We start from the raw sequence: 21,168 nt of genomic DNA, 5'->3' as shown, positions 1-21,168 counted from the left end.
ATCAGAGACCTATCAGATGAGACTGGAATGGTGCTGTGTGGGCCATCCCCTGGGTTCCATGGTCCTGAGCTGTTATGTTGAACTGCACCTGTACATTTGGATTTGTTTGGGCTTTGCCACTTTCTAAATACTGTGCTATGATAGTCCTCCTCTCAAGAAAAAGACATTTTGAAAAAATTTTATTTTCTCGAATAAGTGAGACATAATACTGAATTATCTGTAGTACAAATCATATTGTTGTTTTTAATGAGCCTAGTGAATAAATGGGACTTCTGTGATAATCTCTTTGAGTATAAATAAAATTATAGTTTGGTGTGGGGTTTTTTTCGTTTTTTGTGTTGGGTTTTATTTTTGTGTGTTCAGGTTAACAGAACAGATCCTTTGGAGTTTGCTGTCTCTCCACTTACTGTGTATAGCTCTGAACTAATCCCATGCTACTGTCTTTGAGTTTCTGTATACATTACATCTGAAAAGCATAACAGCAAAAAAATCCTCTCCAGTAGTGTTTAGGTGCTTTTTAAAGGTGTTAAGACTAATGTTGTTAATATGCATAATGCTGTTAATCAACACATTGTACTTCTGCAGAAGTTTTTGTTTGAAGTCCTCTCCCAGTTACTCCTAGCTGTGTGTTCCATAGTCTAAAAAAGCAGGCAAGGTAGTGCAAAACTCTTAATAGAAGGAAGATCATAGGGTGACTTTTAAAGTACTTTAAAGACAAAGATGATGTCAGTAGAATAAATTCATGCTGTGCTTCTAAGTGTGTATTTTCCTCAGTCTGTTTTTGTTTTTATTTGAACCATTTTTTTTATAAGTGCAGAGCTTGCAAGTAGAGTAAGAGCAGCAGGGTATACTATTTTGTGTGATACACAAGGAACAGTAGGTTAGAAAACCAGGATACTCATTGGCAAATAAGTGTAAACTATCATGCAGAAATTTATATTGAAAATTAAGTTTCCAGAATAGTAATCTTTAGTATTTCACATGGGTGGTTTGCTAAGAGCTTAATAAAGACTCCCCTTTCACTAAGCTGAAGTTTCCTCTTATTTGTAAGGATATATACAAATGAGCCAAATAAGTATGGCTTGATTTTATTTTATTTTTTTCTTTTTTCTTTTCAGAAAGATGAAGGCAGTGATGCAAGTTTGAGTGATAGCCACATATCTCCTCCCGCCAAACGTACCTCAAAACATGCTGATCCTGTGTGCAAAGAGAAGTCAAAATCACGCAGTACTGGGCAGCGAGAGGAATGGAGCATCTCAACTGGACAGTCCAGGTAAATTGGCCTCAAGACAAAATTATTATCCTACCAATTTTTCCTGTGTTGTTAACTTGTTTATGCTGTTTCTGCACTGCTCAAGAGTGTATTTTTGAAACATGCTACTTCCATACATTCTTCTCTTAGTTTAAGGCTTCAGATACATGCATTACTTTAGTCCACTCATCTGTGTTTCCTTTCTATGCAAATTACTGGAAAAATGGAAATTAATTTTATTGTCTGAATTCTAGCTTCTTGGTAGATCCAAATTTAGTGACTCCATTGATACTTTTATGTTCTCAAAGTACAAGAGGATGTGACATTTTAATTAGGAAATTGGTATTATCATCTTTAGGGAATGGATACGTTCAAGTTGCTTTCTTTCCATTATTTTCAAACGCTGTTTCCTGATTGGCTATGAGGACTCAACTAAATGACTGTGTTCTATTAAATATAGCCATAATCTTGCCACGTTTTTATAACTCAGAAGACAATTTATTTCATTCTATAACTGATAAATAATACTTTATAGGGCATTCTTGCTTTATTTACTGTCATTCACTACTGAACTGTCATCTGCTAGGCTGAAATATAGGTAAAAACTGTGTAAATCTGAAATAAATATCTTCTTTTGCTTGCTTTTCCCTTTTAAAATGGAACAAATTACATATAGGATAGTATGTGCTGTGTTCATCTGGGAATGTATTGAAACTCATTTGTGGACTATAGACTTGTATCTGCTAGAAATACTAAGAGTTAAAAAAATATTTAATGCAGCTAGGAGAATGTAGATCACTGTGTCAAATGAAATGGCCAAAATACTGAAACTTGTCTTGTTACTCATGTAGAACCCACTGTGACATAACTTGGCATCTTAGCTTTTTTAGTTGTTTTCTGCCAAAATCCAAAGCACATAATGAAACTTCACTACTTCAGTTGTGATTGCTAAGATAATTAAAATACCTGACCAGAAAAAGGTTATTGGAAAGTTGGATGTGGACATGTTTTTTGTGACTGTGGTTTTCTATGTTGCTATCCAACCTATCCAACAATCTTAGGTTACCTTTGTTTTGTAAGGATTTGTTGTGTGTATTTTAGGGAAATAATAGCAAAGCCCACCTCTTGTGTGCCTCTGAGTTGAACTGTGTCGTCAGCTGAGCTCTTGCAAGCTCAAATTGCATTTGCTATTATTAAAATTCCACCTCCTTTTTCTGTTTCCCATGAAATTAGTTTTAGTTTTCTAAGAAAAGGCCATTCCTCCCTATCCATTAGGGAGTATCCCATTATGTGAAGTATATACAGTTCAGCTGTATATGCAGTTCACTTGCTTGTAAAGTACTTGGTATTTCTGAGGGTGGAACAGAGATAGAAGCCTTTTTTTCCTTTTGCCTGATATATTTAATTCTTTCACATAGTGATGTTAATGAATTACTTTTAACAGCCTGCTAGTGGCTGTAGAGTTTTATACTTCAGATAATGTTTAAGTAAAATCAAGTCTAATTTTTTTTTTTAAGAAGTGAATGAATGAACTATTGCTTATGCAGTACTTGAGTTGCAGAAAACTGTAATATGCTTTTTGCCTTAGACTGTGAAGTAGTAGGGGTTAATTTTTCTAAAAGTTAACTTAAAAATCAAATTATCAGATTGCTAGAAAACATTAAAATGTTTTATGCTGGGTTTAGTTAAAATCAGTAGAAATTAATCCTTTTCACTAAACTTAATAATTTTGTTTCTTTTTCTGTCAGTACAAACCAGCTTTTTGTCATTCTTCTAGTTTACCCATAGTGTTTGAATGATAATTGCCTTTTAAGAGCTCTATCAAGATCCTTCTGAAACTTAAGGGGAGGGCTAATAAGAAGATATGGCAAAAGGGAACATTGGAGTGATTAATAAAAGAGATGCTTAGATAATGGAGGGAATTCATATAATTGGTATTTGGCATTTTTTTTGTCCACATTCTACTGTTAGGCATGAAGTAGAATCTTTGGTGACTATGTGTCACAAAGGTTTTGAAGTCATGGTGTAGCATGTTACATTCTGTTCTAAAGTTCTGTTTTCACTGTATTAACTGCTCCTTGTTAAGGGTTGTTAACATTTGTGTGTCTAATGCAATTGTTTCCTAGGTTAACTTCTCAGCCTGGTGCTACACTACCAAATGGACGTAGTTTATGTAAGTGTATTACAGTGAACCCTTTTGTATCTGCTTTCACATTTAACAAGTTTATGTCAATGATTTTCAGTTGCATATATTCTTAATAACTTTACTGATTACTCTGACCATTTGGCCAGAAAAGTTACTGTTTTGGCTCAGTTTTCTTCTGTCAACATCTTGGATGCTCTCTGTTTCATGGGGAACATTCTTAGATGAAAGTCCATTTCTCTTCTCAATTCAGACCTCTTGGCCATGATCTCAGTGTTTTCCTTAATTCCCAAATTTACTGTTATGAAATAATTTTGGCCTTCCTCTCCCAGCTGGTCTCTTTAATTACTCACTTTGCTCATTTAAGATTGGCCTTCTGTGGTTCTTAACATTACTTACCTCTACTAGTGCTTCAGAGAGACCTGCCTTGTCTGCAGCTCCTGCTATCTTGAACAATTTTCCTATATGCTTGTACCTTACAAACTTGCCATCTCGTTCCTTATCTCAGCTAAAACCATTTTGTCATTTGTGTCCCTTTTTCATATATTCTGTCTTGCTTAGTTCTGTCTCGACTCTGTAAGTGTTAATCCATTAATCATATTATGTATTTTTATTATTTATTGTGGTGCCTGAGGAACAATCAGGAGTGGGATCCTTTTTTGTTTGGCACTGTACAGAGTAGCTGATACAGATTTGCTTGTGAAGTCAATGTGTTGTATCTGACCTTTTGAATTGAAACTGTGGGCCACTTGTGCATTTTAGTATTTATGTTAACTTAAAATTTTGGAGTGGATATTTGAATACCAAATTTTCATCATAAAATAAGATTATCATATAAAAAAACAAGTTTGAGCCTGAAGAAGTAGCTTGCAAAAGAACTTTGATGGGACTTAAAAAATATATTTCTTTAGTGAATATAAGGGTGTTCATACTGTGCTCCGTAACTTTTGGTTTATTGTCCTTGCTAAGTACTCTCTTATTAATTCTTGTTTGTGAAAATGTCTTTTCCTGCATTTTGAAGTAGTAATACAAATTTCTCTTAGCTCTCAAAAGCCATCCCCTTCGAGGGGAAAAAAAGGGAGATGGGGACCGCGCTTGCATAAACGGAGATATAGAAGTCAGAAAAAGTTGTCGGTCCAGGAAAAACAGATTTGAAACTTTGAATCAGAGTTTATTGTTTGATCAGCTAGTAAACAGGTATGTGGGGATACTTCAGTTGTATTCACAAAGCATCTTAATTTTTTTTTTAAAGTTAGAAAACCCTGTCTTCCAGTGCCATCTATGTGTATTACTGTGGGAATGTATCAGCGCTGAGGCAAGCTAGGCTGTGGTTTGTGTTACAGGCAGGGTCCTGCCTGGTATCCTGCCTGTTATCCATGTTCTAAATGCAAAGCAGCCTACCAGACTTCCATTGAGGAGTAAGTTACTTTGTGTTTACACCTGGATAAAAGTCTATGTTGGCAGTTTTTGCAGAGCAGATGACCGTGCTGTAAATCCACACCCTAGTTTGTTTCTTACTAACCTGTGTATGTAGTGATACCCTGAATGTGATGTAAAATGGTGATCAGCAACAATGCTTGGAAGCTTTCTGGATTTTGCTTGTATGATTTTGACCATAAAATATCAAAAGTTTGTAGCTTTTTTTTTCTTTTTTCGTTTTTTTTTTTACCATTTGTTAGTAATTCACATAGGATGGGTGTCACTTTATGGCATTTACTGTGCAGACAAAGTAGGTCAGATAGGGAGACACGGTCTGGTCTGAGCATAGGAATGGGAGCCAGAAATACTTCTCTTGAAATACTATTTCTGTGTGGCCCTGGGCAGGTCACTTAATATGTCTCAAATTTCCCACCTGTAAAACGGGTTTTGACAGTCACATCTTTGAGAGGCTGCTTGCTCTAATGCTTGGAAAATGGTTTAATACAAGCATTTAATTGCAAAGTATGATCTTCATTGTTAAATGTATTGTTAAGTGAATCTTTGATTGATTTAGTTTTCTTTTCCTCAGTAACTACCTGGTACCAGTTTACAAATTTAGACCGAGTTACTTTTATTTTCTAGTTGCAATTGCATCTCCCTCTCCTCACCAACAGTAGGAAAAAGTCTACCATGATGACTGTAATTTGATAAGATCATGGTACTGAAGTCTATAAATGAACTTATACTGATTACAGTGTGTCCCATAATAATTGGAGATTTGCAAGAGCAGGTTAAACAAATGTGTCAGGAATGATTAAGGTATTGTGTGGTTGCTTCTTGCCTGGCAGAGCAGGTGGACTTTTCCAGGTTCCCTCCAACCTTGTTTGGTGTGATAGCAAATGATATCATGCTTTATCTTAAGGGATTAAGATGCACATCACAGATATTGAAAAATAATTATTTAAAATGAGAGGGGTGCTTGTCACGAGGTCTTGAGTTTACTGAATTCTGTGACCAGAATTTCCATTGACTTCTTCATAGGTGAGATTTCACCCTTTAGCTTACTTTTAAACAACTTGGAAGAAAGAAAGTGAAAATTTCTGTTGTCTTACAATTTTGGTAGAGTTCCAGTGGAAATCAACCATAAAGGCCATAGAGAGCAGTAACTTCAGATAATGAACATGCACACTAATTAAATAGTAGATGAGAATTGGCTGAGTAGTGACCTAAAATAGTGAATAATGAAATTCCAAGTGTTACAGATTTAACATTAAAAAAATAAATCCTTTATTGGTGTCTCTCTGAGAGAAGAAGCTGTAAGGCTTATGACATGAAGGCATTAATTGCTTTCTCAAAATTATAATTGTGTAGGTAAAAAGCTGTACTTTCTTATCCTTCAAACTTCTTTTTATCTGACACCTAATCTAACATCTAAGCAGTTACAAATTTGTATGCTACTATTTACACGAAATAAAAAGTTTTTTAAAAAATGTTTTTAAAAAGGTACAGCCTAATTTGAACCCCTGATTTTACTAGCATCAGCATTTCTTCTTCTACATACTCTTTAGCTTATATTCTGCTGGTTCATATTTCAGTTTTTTTTATGGTTGTTTTCTGAGATTCAATAAAATACCCTAAATTTTTCATATTTTAATTAATTTGTATGTTTAATTGACTTGCAGACCTTGGAATAGTCATAAAGGATCATAGAATTAGGTGTGTGAAGTTGTTGGGTGATATGTAAGAAGTTCTGCATGTTTACTATTTTAAGACTGATTTTATTTTTTTGTGTGTTAACTGTTCCATATATTTTAGTACTGCTGAAGCTGTCCTGCAGGAAATGGATAATATTAACATCAGGAGGAACAGACGGTCTGGGGAAGTAGAACGACTACGAATGTGGACAGATACAGAATTTGTAAGTGCAGAGCATCTCAGATCTTGGATAAAAGTAGTATCAAGGTGGAATATGGGTTTTTTTCTGATGTTTTTGCAATCTTCATACATTTCTTTATAGCTCTGTGAAAAGTTTTCAGGTTCTCTGCAGCTGATAACAATAAAAAACTTGATAAACTCAAATTCAGAACAAAATTCACAGGTGTATTCATTCAATCATGTTTTCTTTGTTGATGAATTGACTGCCATGCCCTGTGATGTGGTCATTCTCCTTGGGTTTGAAGTGTGCTCTGGTAGTCCAAAACCAGGACCAAGCACTGCCATTTGTTTCTTAAAACAGCTTGATACTGATGTTAAGTACGTGTTAGATGGGGTAGGTACTGTCTGAGAGACTTAATTTGCTACTTATTAAATGAGTCTGCTTTTGAGTCCACCTGTGGAGGACTCCTGGGAAAAGGCTTGGGGGCTAGAAATTGTGTATTGAGAACTACTTACTGAACTGTGGGCTAATGCTGTGAGTGACATGGGATGGCACTGAGAGAAGTGTATCTGGGTTTTATTCCAGGAGAACATGGATATGTATTCTCGAGTGAAAAGGAGGAGGAAATCCCTGAGAAGAAATAGCTATGGGATTCAGAACCACCATGAGGTGTCCACAGAAGGGGAAGAAGAAGGTATGAATTGTGAAGAATTGTAAGGGTTTATTTGAAATAAGTACAAAACAAAGCTCTCCTCAACATAAGAGAGCTATATTGCACTACAGAAGGTAATTTGGTTTAGGGTATGGTTTTGGACTTCCTAAATAAATGAATTAACAAGACTATTGTAAGCAAGCATACACTGAAGGATTCCTCCTCTTTAGAAGGAGGAGAAGTTTTGGGTATCTCTACACATAGCTTTCTTCAAACAGAAGCAGATTTATCTGAAAGTGGTAGGTCAAACCCTGTTTCTCTGTTTTTTATGTACTGTGTGCCCTTACTTCTGTTTTTCTTAGCACTGAGTAGTTGGAGCTTTCCTTAAATTCCCTGTAACAATCCTCTTGTGGAAGCTGGGATGTGATACCTGTAGTCTACACCTGTAGGTGCTCAAACTGAGTCATTTTTTATTTCATGCTGGGTGGCAGTTACCAGGAAGAATGCGGAATAGTCAGTTCTGCATCCTTCCTTTGGGGAAGGTATTTATTAAAGTTTCTGCTTTATATCCGTCCACTGAATTTTAGAAGGTTTGTAGCCATGGAAGTGTATCTGAAATTCCATCTTCCTTTTAAAAATTTGGATGAAACTGACCAGTGGGCATCAAAGAAGTCCCTGAGAAAGAAAAGATTATGGCTAACTTTGATGGCATGATCAACAGCATGCTTGGTTTCCTTAAGAATCAGACTTTAGGGATACACAGTTCAGTGTAGTGTGTCTCAGTTTTGAACTGAAACTTCTTTAAGAGTTATGGTCTCTCCCAGTTTGTAAGAATGCAATCTTCAGTGTGAGATCCAGGGATGGAAATACTGATCCTGTCAATAGATAGACCTAGGTAGTGTCTTTATACAGTATATTTATTTGCTTTATGTACAAATGGTACTGTGAATCATGAAGTTGTTGTACTGTTTCATACTGTGTCAAATACTTGCTTTTATGAGGCTCCAATAGGAAAAGAGAAGATTGGCATTATGCTTAATTTGAAGGGTAATTACTGAAGGATAGAAATGATATTTGAAGTACTTTACAACTAAAACTAATTTGACTACGTTTATTTTTCTTTTTGTTGCTGTTCCAGAACTTTCTATAGGAAGCTGGAAGGAAGCTTGACAATGTGCTATAGATTTATCATGGATTTTCAATTTTTCAGTGATTTGCCAAATAATGATAATTAATGGGGGAATAATTCTCAGTGACCATGAAAGTGTTGTGTTTTTTTTTGATGAATATAGCTCTGTCATCAAGTAAAAATGTTGAGAAGATATTTTTCTTCCCCAACAGAGTCTCAGGAAGAAGATGGAGATATAGAAGCAGAAGAAGCAGAGGGAGAAGAAAATGATCGGCCATATAATCTCAGACAGAGAAAAACTGTTGAAAGATACCAGGCCCCTCCAATAGGTGAGGAACTAAACAGTGCCCATGGAATTCTAATAATAACATGGGTGTGGGAAGGGAAAAGGATTCCCTTGCAGCATTAATGACTTCTGTCTTGCCTCTCACCTTGTGAATAGGACTATTAAGACACTATCAGCTTGTCAGTGGTGGTGGTGCATGCTTCCTCTTTGAACTAAGGAAGAACTGCCATGTGTTGAGCTCAGGGTTGGAAGTGAAAGGGGTCTAGATTAGTAGCTGACAGAAGTTGAATTCAGAAAGCAATCTAATAAATTAGATAATTACATAGAAAGAAGTAGTTATTGTTATGCCTCTTTCTCTCCTTGAGTGGTAATCCTAGTTCGTAACTAAAGATAACTAAGATAAATTGCCTAGCAGCAGTTACCACATCCTGCCTAAATAAGAAATTTAGAATACAATAATATAATTCAGTTGGAAGGGACCTACACACCACAATGATGATGTAGTCCAACTTTTAACACTTCGGCAAGGCTGACCAAAAGTTAAAGCATGCTATTCAGGGTGTTGTCCAAAGGACTCTTAAACGCTGTCAGGCTTGGAGCATTGACCACCTCTCTAGGAAACCTTCTCCAGTGTTTGGCCAGCTTTTTCCATAAAGAAATGTTTCCTAATTAGCCTGAATTTCATCTGATGCAGCTTTGAATGAGTCCCATACATCCTATCACTGAATCCCAGGGAGGAGAGCTCAGCAGCTCCTTCTGACTTCCCCCTCCTCAGGAAGTTGTAGAGCCATGAAGTCACCTCTCAGCCTCCTTTTCTCCAAACTAGACAAACCCAGTGTCCTCAGCTGCTCTTCATAGGACATGAAGTCTTCAGTGATCCATACAGGTTTTACCATAGTGTCTCTCGATTTTGATCCCCTGAATACTTCTCTTTGAAAGAATGTATTCTGTGTGTATTTGGTTTAGAATACAGTGGTGTTGTAAAGGCAGTTTGGAAATGAAGACTGTGATCAAGAAATGCTGTGGTTTATTTGTTAAGAAAAATTTCAATAGCAGGAACTTTGTGAAGTTCAGTGTGGACAAGTGTAAGGTCTTGCAGATGGGAACACAGAACCCAGGAGTACAGTTCAGACTGGGATCCCCTTGGCTAGAGAGCAGCCTTGTGGAAAGAGACCTGGTGGTCTTGGTGGACAGCAGGTTCAACATGGGTGAACAGTGTGCTGCAGCAGCAAAGAAAGCCAACAGGGTGCTGGGATGCATCAACAAGGACATAACCAGCAGAGACAAAGAAGTTATTGTCCCATCCTGCTTGTGAAACTGCACCTGGAGCATTGTGTCCAGTTTTGGTCCACACTCTACAAAAAGGATGCAGACAGGATGGAGAGGGTCCAGAGAAGAGCCACGAGGTCAGAGGACTAGAGCACCTGTCATATGAGAAGAGGCTGAGAAAACTGGGTCTGTTCAGCCTTGAGAAAAGAAGGCTTAGGGGAGGCCTATTATAATGTTGTAGTACTTAAAGGGGGGGCTACAAAGAAGATGGAGGCTCCCTACTTCTAAGGAATCACATGGACCAGACAAGAGGCAATGGGCACAAGTTGCTTCTGGGGAGATTCTGATTGGACCCAAAAGGAAAATTTTTCCCTCTGAGTACAGTCAGACATTGGAATGGGCTCCCAGGGCAAGGGGTGGATTCCCTCACTTCAGAGAGTTTTAAGTCTCAGCTTGACAAGATGCTGAGACATCTCATATAAATATGAGAGGGGTTGGACCAGATGATCCTTGAGGTCCCTTCTGACCTTACATTCTTTGATCCTATGAACATATCAAGCCAAGTATGGTAATAGTGAAATAAAGCATTAGAGTCTGAATTTCCTTCTGCACTGCAGTACTTTTCTTACTCTGAGCTTTTGGAGAAAGCAGTGACAATATTATTGATAAAGCAAAAATCACTTTTGGGGTCTATTTAGATTAGTTTACTGTTGTTACATAATTGATACTACAAAACTGTAACTTCTCTTACTCAGTGCCAGCTCACCAAAAAAAGAGGGAAAATACACTGTTTGATATTCACAGATCTCCTGCAAGAAGAAGCCATATCAGGTAAGTATCAGTCTTTTGCTCATCGTTTGCTGTCCCTCAGTGCATTTCTATTATCTTTTGATGTTCAAAACATTTTAGAATCAGTTGAACAATTCATTCATGTATGTGTGTGGGTCTAGAATTGTAGCTTAGGTTCAGATCTTGATCAACATACAAAAATTGATTTCTTAGCACTTCAGTACCCATAGAAGCTTTGTGAATGGAACGTGTGGGCTGCAAGTACTGGAAGCAGAGTTGCACACTGCACTCTGTAGCTTTTTCTGTAAGGGCATATATTTAATGTTTACATCCAAAGCAGCAGTTTAACAAATCCCTACTTTCTGCTCTATAGAAACAAATAAACTGGGGTAATGCTGTGGGTTTTTTCCAGTTCAAATTTCATCTAAGTAATAGTAACAATTAAAAAAAATATTTACTGAGCATAATTTTTGACTCTTACCTTTTGTGTTCAACAAGTCTGGAATACACCAAGTTGTCTTGGAAACTGTTGATGGATTTATTTAACAAAATCAGATCAGAGCTTAATACATTTTTTAAAAATTATTTTTCAGATGTTTTTTAAAAAATCTCAAAATGTCAAGAAGTTAAATCTGTCCCTGAAATGAATGTGAATCTCAGCTGACACTCTACTTTTACTGTTTAGCTTAAGGGCCTAGTGAAAATCTGAAAAGTGAATAAAATAGCAGCAGAATCTTATGATTCTTCAAATTTGTTTGTTTTTTCTTCAAGTGCATGTGACACTTGGCTGGGTAATCTCAGGACGTGTACTTGTTGCTAAGATATATGTGAAAGGTATTATCTCCAGTTTTAGCAGGCTTATTGCTCCACTTTCATTTTATTCCTTCTTCTCAGGATACTGTCATAAAAAATTATTTATAATTATGTGATACTATGATATATTTTTAAATGTATCCAATTTTTTGTCATTGAACAGTAAAACTGATTAACCCTGTTATCTTTTGGCAAAAACAATCAATGCATTATTGTGTTCAGACAGATTATGCAGTTCACTCTATTTACTAAAAATGCATGAATTTTTACTCCTGGCAACTTTTACATGCAAAAGAAGTGCCAGCTTTTTTCAAACTGATACCAAACTGAACACCTTTTTGTAAAGAAGAATGTAATGTGCATTCTTGAAATACCCTTAAACTAAAAAAAATTGGTTCATGCAGACTTGGAACAGTAATTTCAATTAGACTCTGATCAGAAGTTGAAGTACAGTGCAAATATTTTGTGAAACTTTTCTGCTGTTCAGAATTAAAGATCACATAAAAAGAGACCATATGCTTTAGGAAGCATGGATTTTTTTCCAAGAGTATTTAAAGGGAAGCATCAAACTGAGGCAGGAGATATTTGTTATGTTAGAGGTGGCTAAAGTGGTTGAAGACTTTCTTAATTAAAAATGTTACCTGATGAACTTCAGCAGCTTATTGATTAAATGCTGAAGTCACACTTGCTAAGGTAAAATGGACTGGACCATATATCTTATTAGAGATCTACTATTTTAATAAGGTCCATGTTGAGATCAGATATTCCTGTGACAGTAAACTATGTTGTTTCCCTCACAGATTATTTTCATACTTAATAAAACTAAGATCTGCATGCACCTTAAACCTGGGCGGTACTGTACTTGCCATTTCAGTTCTTTTTTTTTAATAAAAGAATCAAAACATGTCATTTTGCTGCAGAAAAGACTAAATTTTATTTTGCCCCCTCACTAGGAGAAAGAAGCATGCCATTCACAGCAGTGACACAACTTCCTCAGATGAAGAACGTTTTGAAAGAAGAAAATCTAAAAGCATGGCCAGAGCAAGAAACAGGTAACACAACATCCTGGGTTTTTAGGAGGCTTTGTTACTTTATTAATCAGCAGAAAACAATCAGACCTATTCTATAATGTCCTATCAGTTCTGCAGATTTATTCATTCTGGATGGGATTACCTGCAGACACAACGTAGGAGGGTTGTTTTTTATATATTAACATACATTTTGAAGTCTTATGAGTAGATAATTAACAGTAGTGGTAAACAGATGAAAAGATAAGAATAACAATAACAGTTGGATTGTAAGGCTCATGACTCCTGTCAGTTGAAATGGATTTTTCTTCTTGGTGTTACTTGGTCCCAGTCAGTTCAGTTATACTCCCAATACTGGCTCTTATTTCTGTCTTTTTGTTGTGTTATAATAAGTGCATCCAGCACATCCAGCACAGTATTTTTTTACCTTACATTTATTCACCAGCTACTTACTGCCACAAATACATTATTTGGAAAACTGAACAGACAAAGGGAGTGTGTACTTATGTTACTTTTTCCATGTCTTTGTCTGCCACACCATTTCCTCAAACTGAGAAATTCCAGGAATGCACAATTACCAAAAGTGTAGTTGCAAGTGTAATTTGTATCTTACTGGCACTTTCTTCCTCCCTTTATCTGTGTATTTGACCTGATGTCACATCCATGTAGGAGCGTAAAGCCTCCTTAGTATATACAAGAAGCTGGAATAGGTGGATTTGAGTTATGGCTGGTTTGCAAGAAATACTTTAATTTCCTTTCTTTGGACTCTAATGAGCTATATTCTTAAAATTTGTTTCCCTTGTACTGTTAATCCTTTTCTTACTCTACTGAACTTATGCAGTTCATTTCTGGCAGTAGAGAGTGCTCTGTTCTTTTGGTCATTGTTTTTTTCTTCTGTTTAATCAAAATAGCCAGTCCAGCCTACTTCTCCAGGTTAAAATATCTGTATGGAAGCCTAAAACTGTCTTTGTATTTAAGGAACTTTGACATATACAAGAATAATTATGACAATAAAAAGATTACTTTTGATTAACTTTTCAATTCAGAAATGTTGTCCCTTCAATCAGCAGAAGACATTTAATCTCTTGGTTCTTCCCATTCTAGCAAAATGATCAGCACAGAAAAATACTCAATTTGGTGGCTTTTGTTGTTGTTGGACAGGTGCCTGCCTTTAAACTTCAGAGCAGAAGATTTAGCCAGTGGAATCCTGCGAGAACGTGTGAAAGTTGGGGCAAGTTTGGCTGATGTTGACCCTATGATTGTTGATAAATCGGTAGGTTTTGTTAAAACTTTGCTTCCCTTCCTCCAGTTCTGCATAAGCAGAATCACCACAGCCTCATTAAAGTTGAAGTAAATTCATTATAAGCTCACTGATTTTTTTTTTCTCAAAGCTGTTTCTGTTTATTCCTTCGGGCCACAAAGCATTTGCTTTGATCAGCAGGCTGCATAGGTACTGTAAATAAGCCAAAATATATATTGACCAACTCTTTGTTTACAGTCAGTTTGTGATTATTTGTAATAGTAGAAACTGGGAGATGTTGAGCAGCACAGAAAACAGAAGTACTGACCACCCAGAGTGGTGCTGGCTGTGTGGTTCCTTTGCCTGTTTAGAAACAACGATGCACATTAGCTTATGGTTTTTGTTGTGCAGAAGCTGCTGAATTATTCCTAGGGCTGTGGCATTGTCTAGAAGTACTTTGTCTCACTTTATATTATGTTGTGCCTGAGCTTAAAAATGCTCTCAAACTTAGGCTGGACCTGTAGATACCCAAGTGTCTCTGGCACATTTAACTTGCAAAATAGGTAAACCTCATGTGGGCAGCCATGAGTTGGCTTTCTTTATGGTTTTTACACGTTTAGAATTCACAGAGCTCCTGTTGATCAATGTAATGTTGTTTGTAATTTGTTTTCAAATGTGCTGTTTTATAAGTAAAGGTAGTCTTTGTGTGAAGCTGCTAAAATATGTGCTTTATATACTTCTTTTTCCCCTTAGGTGCGTTTTGATAGTATAGGGGGATTGAGCCATCATATTCTTGCACTTAAGGAAATGGTAGTGTTTCCTCTTCTCTATCCAGAAATATTTGAAAAGTTCAAAATTCAGCCACCAAGGTAAGTGTATTCACTTTTATTGACACAACTTGAATTTATCAAGCTCTGAAGAGAGCTTCAGTTAAAAATACATAGATTGATTCTGAAATGTTTATAGTTCAGATAGACTTCAGTGCTTGCTACTCCACTTGTCTATCAGAATGTAAAAAATGGGATGTAGAGTTACAAAAATCTAGTTTATCTTTCTTGGAGGAAGATAAACTTTGATTTGGTCAAAGAAAGAGTTCTCAAATGTTATATTTAGTAATACTTTTTGCTTTTTTTTTCCCCCCAGCATGTTACAAATATTTTATTAAATAAAGCTAAATATTTCTTTTATCAAAGTAAACTCAGTAGTATATTTTGATTTTGATATTTACTAATCAGGTATGGTGGTGTGTGATTTAAATGGTTGCACATAATCTAAGTAAATGAAAAATTTGGGGATATTTTTGGGTTTTAAATGAAGTGTGTTTCTCCAAAGAAGTAATAAAAATTGAATCAAGTATTATGTAAGATTTAATACTTGAGAAAGTATTAAACTAGACTAAAACAGTCCATTGGGAGCTTAGTAATTCTTTGATTAATGTTATCTCCAAAGCAGAGATCTACTGATTGGAAAAGAGTTAACCTTATGTTTTATGAAATCATGTTGAATACACTAAATGATAATACTAGAAGTCTTTCTTCTCCAGGCTCCCTGTCTTAATTGTAAAATTTGACTTGGAGTTTTTCAGGAGACATAAAATAAGTTTGTGACTGTGTTGATCCATTTATCTTCAGGGGCTGTTTATTCTATGGTCCTCCTGGAACAGGTAAAACCCTGGTAGCTAGAGCTCTAGCTAATGAATGCAGTCAAGGTGACAAAAAGGTGGCTTTCTTTATGAGGAAAGGAGCAGACTGTCTCAGTAAGTGGGTTGGTGAATCTGAACGTCAGCTTCGACTCCTATTTGATCAGGTTAGAAGAAAATATGTGTATTTCATATAATTTCTCTTTATGTCTTGTTTGTTTGTTTGCTTGTTTACAATTGAAACTAAATACCTGTAAGTTTGCGTAGATGGGGCAGAATTTATCCAAATTATTATATACTTAGATGAAGAAATAGAGGAATGCTGAGAGTAGTTTTTCTGCTCTGAAAACTGAGGGGAAGAAGTCTGTTGACTTGCCAGTTAATGAAGTAGACAAAATAGTTTGAGTAAAAATGGATTAAAATATTTATGTCAACGTTTTGTCTGACATGTTCAAGATAAATGCTGTACGGAGGAGGATACAGGATTGCATCTGCTCTGTCTATATTTTAGTATCCTTATCTGGCTTGTTAAATGATGGACAGAAGTGAGTGTCACATCAAGCAGTGAAACCTGGCTGCTCAAAACTGTTTTCAGACATAAATGTAAACAAACAGGTTGTGAGCAGTTAAGATGCTGTTTGCTGTAACTGAGGATAAGGTATCTCAGTTTGTCTTTAATTTCCCAAACACAGTAAAACTGATACGCTGGTGCCATCTTGCTTATTCAGAGGAGAATGCAATATTTTTTTGCTTTGAAACAATACAGTAGTTGAAAATTCAGTTTTATTGTCAGTCTGTACACTTTTTAACAAAAATGTCTCAATATATCATACGTGTTAACTTACCATTAATGCTTTGTAGTAAAAGCAAATGGTTTTGTGTTGGTGGATAAATTATGAAATAATTTTTTTTTTCGTTTGCATACCAGGCATACTTGATGAGACCCTCTATAATCTTTTTTGATGAAATAGATGGCTTGGCTCCAGTTCGTTCTAGTAGACAAGATCAGATTCACAGGTAATAGTTTTAATGTGCTGACATGATTTTGGTATCTGCTACATTATCTTGGTAAACTCTTAACTCTAATTTGGCTCAGTTCCCAAGAAAGGTTTTTACATCTTCTTAAGCCCACTTGCAGTAGAAAGGACAGATTGTTGAGTCTTTGTGGTGCCAAAATTTTTTCTAATTTACTCTCTTCTTCAGACACACTGTAGGTTGCTGAGAATTGAGTTGTAGTGGAGATTACCTGTCAGCCAGATTATTAATTTAAAGATTTCCATAGGCTTTGCTTTGATTGCTGGTTTTGTACCTTGTAAACAGCTTAGTTACCCATCCAGTAGCATAAACATGTGAAAAAATTTACATTCTGAATTGATGAATTGTAATGCTTAGTGAATGAATGGGGTAGCGGGGGTCCTTTTGTTTCTGGATGGAGTCCTGTGCAAAGTTATCTTGAGTTGTTACTGTGTCATTTTATTTTTCCACAACAGTTTAGTGCTGGCTGAAAGGTTTCCTGGCTGCCGTCAATCTGTTTTGCTGCACTTTTAATGGCATTTTTATTCTATCTTTTATTTTATAGATAATGGTATTTCTGTGTATCTCTCTCTCCACTCACCTGAGGGAGGGACAGGAAAAAAATTTGGGGGCCAGCAGACCAGGAGGTTATGGGAACATGGCTTTATTTGATGTATGCCCTGGTAATGGAAGAGAACTTGCAGAGCTGCAGAATTTGCAGGCTTCCTCAACTCACATTCCTCAGAGGAGTTAAAGGAGGAAGTTTGAATTTGATATAATACTGCAGTCATAATACAAAGTATAGTACAGATTATAACAAAAGGTTCATTCTTGCTTTGAGACTTGAAACAGTTCTGCAATTTTAATTTTTTTTTTAAACTTAGCTTTTTTTTTTCTTTAAAATGATGAATGTTGCAGTTGTAAAAGTAAAAATTCTTGCAGTGTTCTCTAAAAACACTCTTTTTTTTGGAAAACTCTCTTTTAGCTCCATAGTATCTACTCTTCTTGCGCTCATGGATGGACTGGATAACAGAGGTGAAATAGTTGTAATTGGTGCTACAAACAGACTGGATTCAATAGATCCTGCACTCAGGAGACCTGGTCGCTTTGACAGGGAATTTTTATTCAACTTGCCTGATCAAAAGGTAAAACTTCTGAAGGAGATGTATGAAAAATATTTCTAATATATTAAAGATTTGAATTCCTGGTGTCCAGGCTTATAATGTAACTGTTACTGAGGTAACAGTTTGATTTTAGGAAGACATTTTTAGTGAAACAAATTGATAATACACTTATATTGCTACTGTTTGTTTTACTGGAATGTAAATTGTTTGCATTAAGCTGAATTGTTTGTGTAAATACTCTAGATTTGTATCGATTTATATAATGAGCCCTAACTGTTGGGGTTTTGGAAGTTTTGGTAAGAGCAAGTAGCTTTTTCTTAAATAATGACATAAAATTTGTAGGTTCAAAGCCAGACACAATTTTGGAACATTTCAGTTCCTTGCTCTGGACTTAGATAAACTCAACCATATTTCATTAATATATAGTTAAATTTACTTTGCATATTGGAGGATGTATTTGGATTCAATAAAAATTTTAAATGAAATAGTTCTGGAGTTCAGTTGTATGTGCTGTGCTACTCAGCAGCACATAAATTGCTGAGGCATTTGACAGCTGAAGCTGTTAATCATATGTGTAGCAATTAAAAATTAAATCATAGAATTATGATAATACCTACTAGAACACAGTTTTGATTAGTTAATGTATAATAATGTTGTTGATTAAACAGCAATTAAAATGTGTAACTGGTATACTTACAAAATCAGTGCTTATATGTGGAACTAAAAAAGAGTCTGTTCTTGAGAGACTTCGAGTACTAAGTTCTCTTTTATGTGTCTTAGTGACATGTCAGAAACAGGTAAAATAACTTTATATTCACATGAATACAATTTTCATGTTTTTTTCTCTTCAATATGTACTGTGGATTTGGCTTTCTAATTTTGATAGCTTTTCTTTTTTTTTTCTTTTTTATTTTTTTAAAAGGCACGGAAGCACATTTTACAAATTCATACCAGGGATTGGAACCCCAAACTGTCAGATCCTTTCTTAGGAGAACTCGCTGAAAAATGTGTTGGTGAGTGTTACCATGTTAGCACTTTTTATACATGCTTTTTCTTCTGTGTAAAACTTTGAAAGTAAATTAAATGTATCAGAATATTTAAATATTTTTACCTTTTAAACTTCCATAGCTCCAACAACATTCTTTTTCTTTTTTACCTTCTTTTTTTTTTTTTTTTTTTTTTTTCTTTGTAAGAATGAAATAAGCTTCTGTTGTGCTAAAACATGAAATGAGTATCTAGTAGTCATTTGGAAATACAATCAGTTTTTTCCTTTCTGTAACATCATGGGATGTATACTCTCAAGGAGAAGCAAAATGAAGTGGGAATTGGAATCTTTACATAGACTTCCACTTAAATTAGTATACTACTGAAGAGATAGGGAGGCTTGGGTTTTTTCATCTGTCAACTTAAGCAAGGAAAATTCAGTACTTTTTTTTTTTGTTTTTGTTGCTTGTGTGTTGGTTTTGGGTTTTTTTAATATTTTTACTGACTGGCATGCTCTTCTCTGACAGAAATCTGACAAACTAATGAGCCTTTCTAAAGATTAATTATTTTTCCAGATTGCTAGCACTGAACAACCCTTAAGTGTTAGATAACAGGCAGGGGGGAAAAAAAGCACCACACCATGAGTACATTAAATATACCTCTGGAGCACCCAAAGACCTGCTGTACTGAATGGAGGATGATTGTTCAAGATAAACCTGCTGCTTAAAAGCTAATCAGAAACAAAAACAGATTCATAGTGAATATAACAGAGAAAATGACCCTAAAACACACACCACCGTCTCTTCTCAACCATTTGTCATGGCAAAGATACATCCTGTGTCAGTCAGCTGCTTGAAGAAGCATGGAAGTTCTCAGGAAAAGGACAGTCTCAAATATCTATGCATTGGAATCCATCATCAGAGACATAAGAACTTTAAATTGAACATCAGTCCATTCAGTCAGCCCCAGTACATCCGAATTATCCTCTTCATCCACAGGAACGTCTCTCACTGAAGCAGCATCCTCCGCTTTTGATGCACAAAGACCTCAACATCTTCTGGTGAGGAGAAAACATAACTATCCAGCCAACTCCAGTTTAAACTCTGCCGGGTATAAGACAGCATGTGCCAAACCCATTTCATGTGAATTCTGCTTGAGTTGTGCAGAGACGTGGTGCTGCTTAGTGGGAGAGAGGGGAATAGATGGGATAAAACCCAGTTTGAAAATTCCCCGTATTTTTGTGGTGAGGACAGAGTAGTTTCAAATTTCAGTGCATAGGGAAAGACATTTGTAGGTTTGTTTGGAAGATGTTCTTTGTGCTCAGTAAAGCCTGTCAGTCCAATGGAAAAGTCAGCTAATGAAAAGAAATGCCCTTTTCTGTTTTTGTTGGCTTTCCTACTGTCCAACTGCTGTGCACTTGATTGTCTCCATTCTGTATCGTGGAATTTAAATGTTTTCATACATCCAAGATTAAAACCTTTTGACTATTACAAAGACTTTTTAAAACAGCTGAAGACAGACAGGTTTATCTTCGTCTTGAGATTGCCTCATCATTTCTATAAGTGAAATCTGCAGCAACTAATAATTTAAACAGACTTTCAAGATTCTTTGCAGCCACTGAAAATCAAAATCAGTTGGTGTGCTTATCAGGTTGATATTGTGTATACTGGTCTGCTACTTCCTCTTGTGTGCAGATTTTCCTTAAAAGCAAACAAATAAAAAACCAACAACCCCCCCTGATCCCCAAATAAAAGCTGCCTGAACTGGACAGGCTTTTCACACAGCATGATTTATACCCATCTCCAGTTCAGCAAACTTGGCAACACTTAAATACAAGCTCATGGATCCTAGTGAAGAGAACTGCTGAAATATTACCAAAGTAAATGACTTTGGGGAAGCAGGTATATCCCTGACTCAGGATTTTTTAAGACCTGGGAGTGTAATTATAAAGAAATTAAAAGGGAAAAAAGCCCCAGGACTTGCAAAAAAATAGGTTATTTCCTGAGGGTTGATTTTTATCCCAGGTGTTATAGATTACATACCTTTCAGAAGATTTCTATGTATGTAAGAATGAAAGAACCCACTTCAGTGAATATAACTGCATGACTGCAATGTATGTTAACACAGAATGAAGCAGTTTGAGGAGAGCATGGAATTGCTCAGAAGAAAATGCACGGATGTCTTAATACCTTCAATAAACACAAATAATCATTGTTTTTTCCTCCGTAGAAGTATGTACTGGAGGTGGGCCCTAGCTATCCTGAACTTATAAGTCTGTCTTATGTGCTTACTTGTTATGAATGGTAACTTTCTGTAGGTAGAGACACTGTTACTTTTATTAGTTCAGTCTTGTAGGAAACAAAACGTTAGCAGCTGAAAAAGTGTGAATTCCTCCATCTGTCATCTTGCAAATCACTCTTTTTACAATGTACTAAGGGGTGTTCAAATAAAGTTAAATAGAATTGTAAAGAAGCAAACCATCATTCTCAAGATGATTGGTACAACTATTCT

The 21,168-nt window shown here is 35.9% G+C and overlaps 1 protein-coding gene across 3 annotated transcripts in view; it reads left to right on the top strand.

The window, feature by feature from the left end:
• ATAD2B (ATPase family AAA domain containing 2B) overlaps positions 1-21,168 on the top strand; it is a 79,022-nt gene that overhangs the window by 13,809 nt on the left and 44,045 nt on the right. For 2 of the 3 annotated variants that reach the window (XM_071742043.1, XM_071742042.1), the window contains exons 2-15: positions 1,119-1,273; positions 3,379-3,425; positions 4,439-4,592; positions 6,630-6,732; positions 7,276-7,384; positions 8,684-8,800; positions 10,782-10,857; positions 12,582-12,680; positions 13,818-13,929; positions 14,650-14,765; positions 15,528-15,702; positions 16,464-16,552; positions 17,535-17,694; positions 18,596-18,686. In XM_071742043.1, the coding sequence (XP_071598144.1) occupies positions 1,119-1,273; positions 3,379-3,425; positions 4,439-4,592; positions 6,630-6,732; positions 7,276-7,384; positions 8,684-8,800; positions 10,782-10,857; positions 12,582-12,680; positions 13,818-13,929; positions 14,650-14,765; positions 15,528-15,702; positions 16,464-16,552; positions 17,535-17,694; positions 18,596-18,686 (1,603 nt within the window). Of the gene's footprint in view, positions 1-1,118; positions 1,274-3,378; positions 3,426-4,438; positions 4,593-6,629; positions 6,733-7,275; positions 7,385-8,683; positions 8,801-10,781; positions 10,858-12,581; positions 12,681-13,817; positions 13,930-14,649; positions 14,766-15,527; positions 15,703-16,463; positions 16,553-17,534; positions 17,695-18,595; positions 18,687-21,168 lie in introns of those variants that run through there. The other variant, XM_071742044.1, reaches the window with a different exon arrangement.

The sequence above is a fragment of the Heliangelus exortis genome, chromosome 3 (assembly GCF_036169615.1).
Source record: "Heliangelus exortis chromosome 3, bHelExo1.hap1, whole genome shotgun sequence".
Lineage (NCBI taxonomy): Eukaryota > Metazoa > Chordata > Aves > Apodiformes > Trochilidae > Heliangelus > Heliangelus exortis.
The sequence above is the reverse complement of the archived record's forward strand: the minus strand, read 5'-3'. Positions and strand labels throughout refer to the sequence as shown.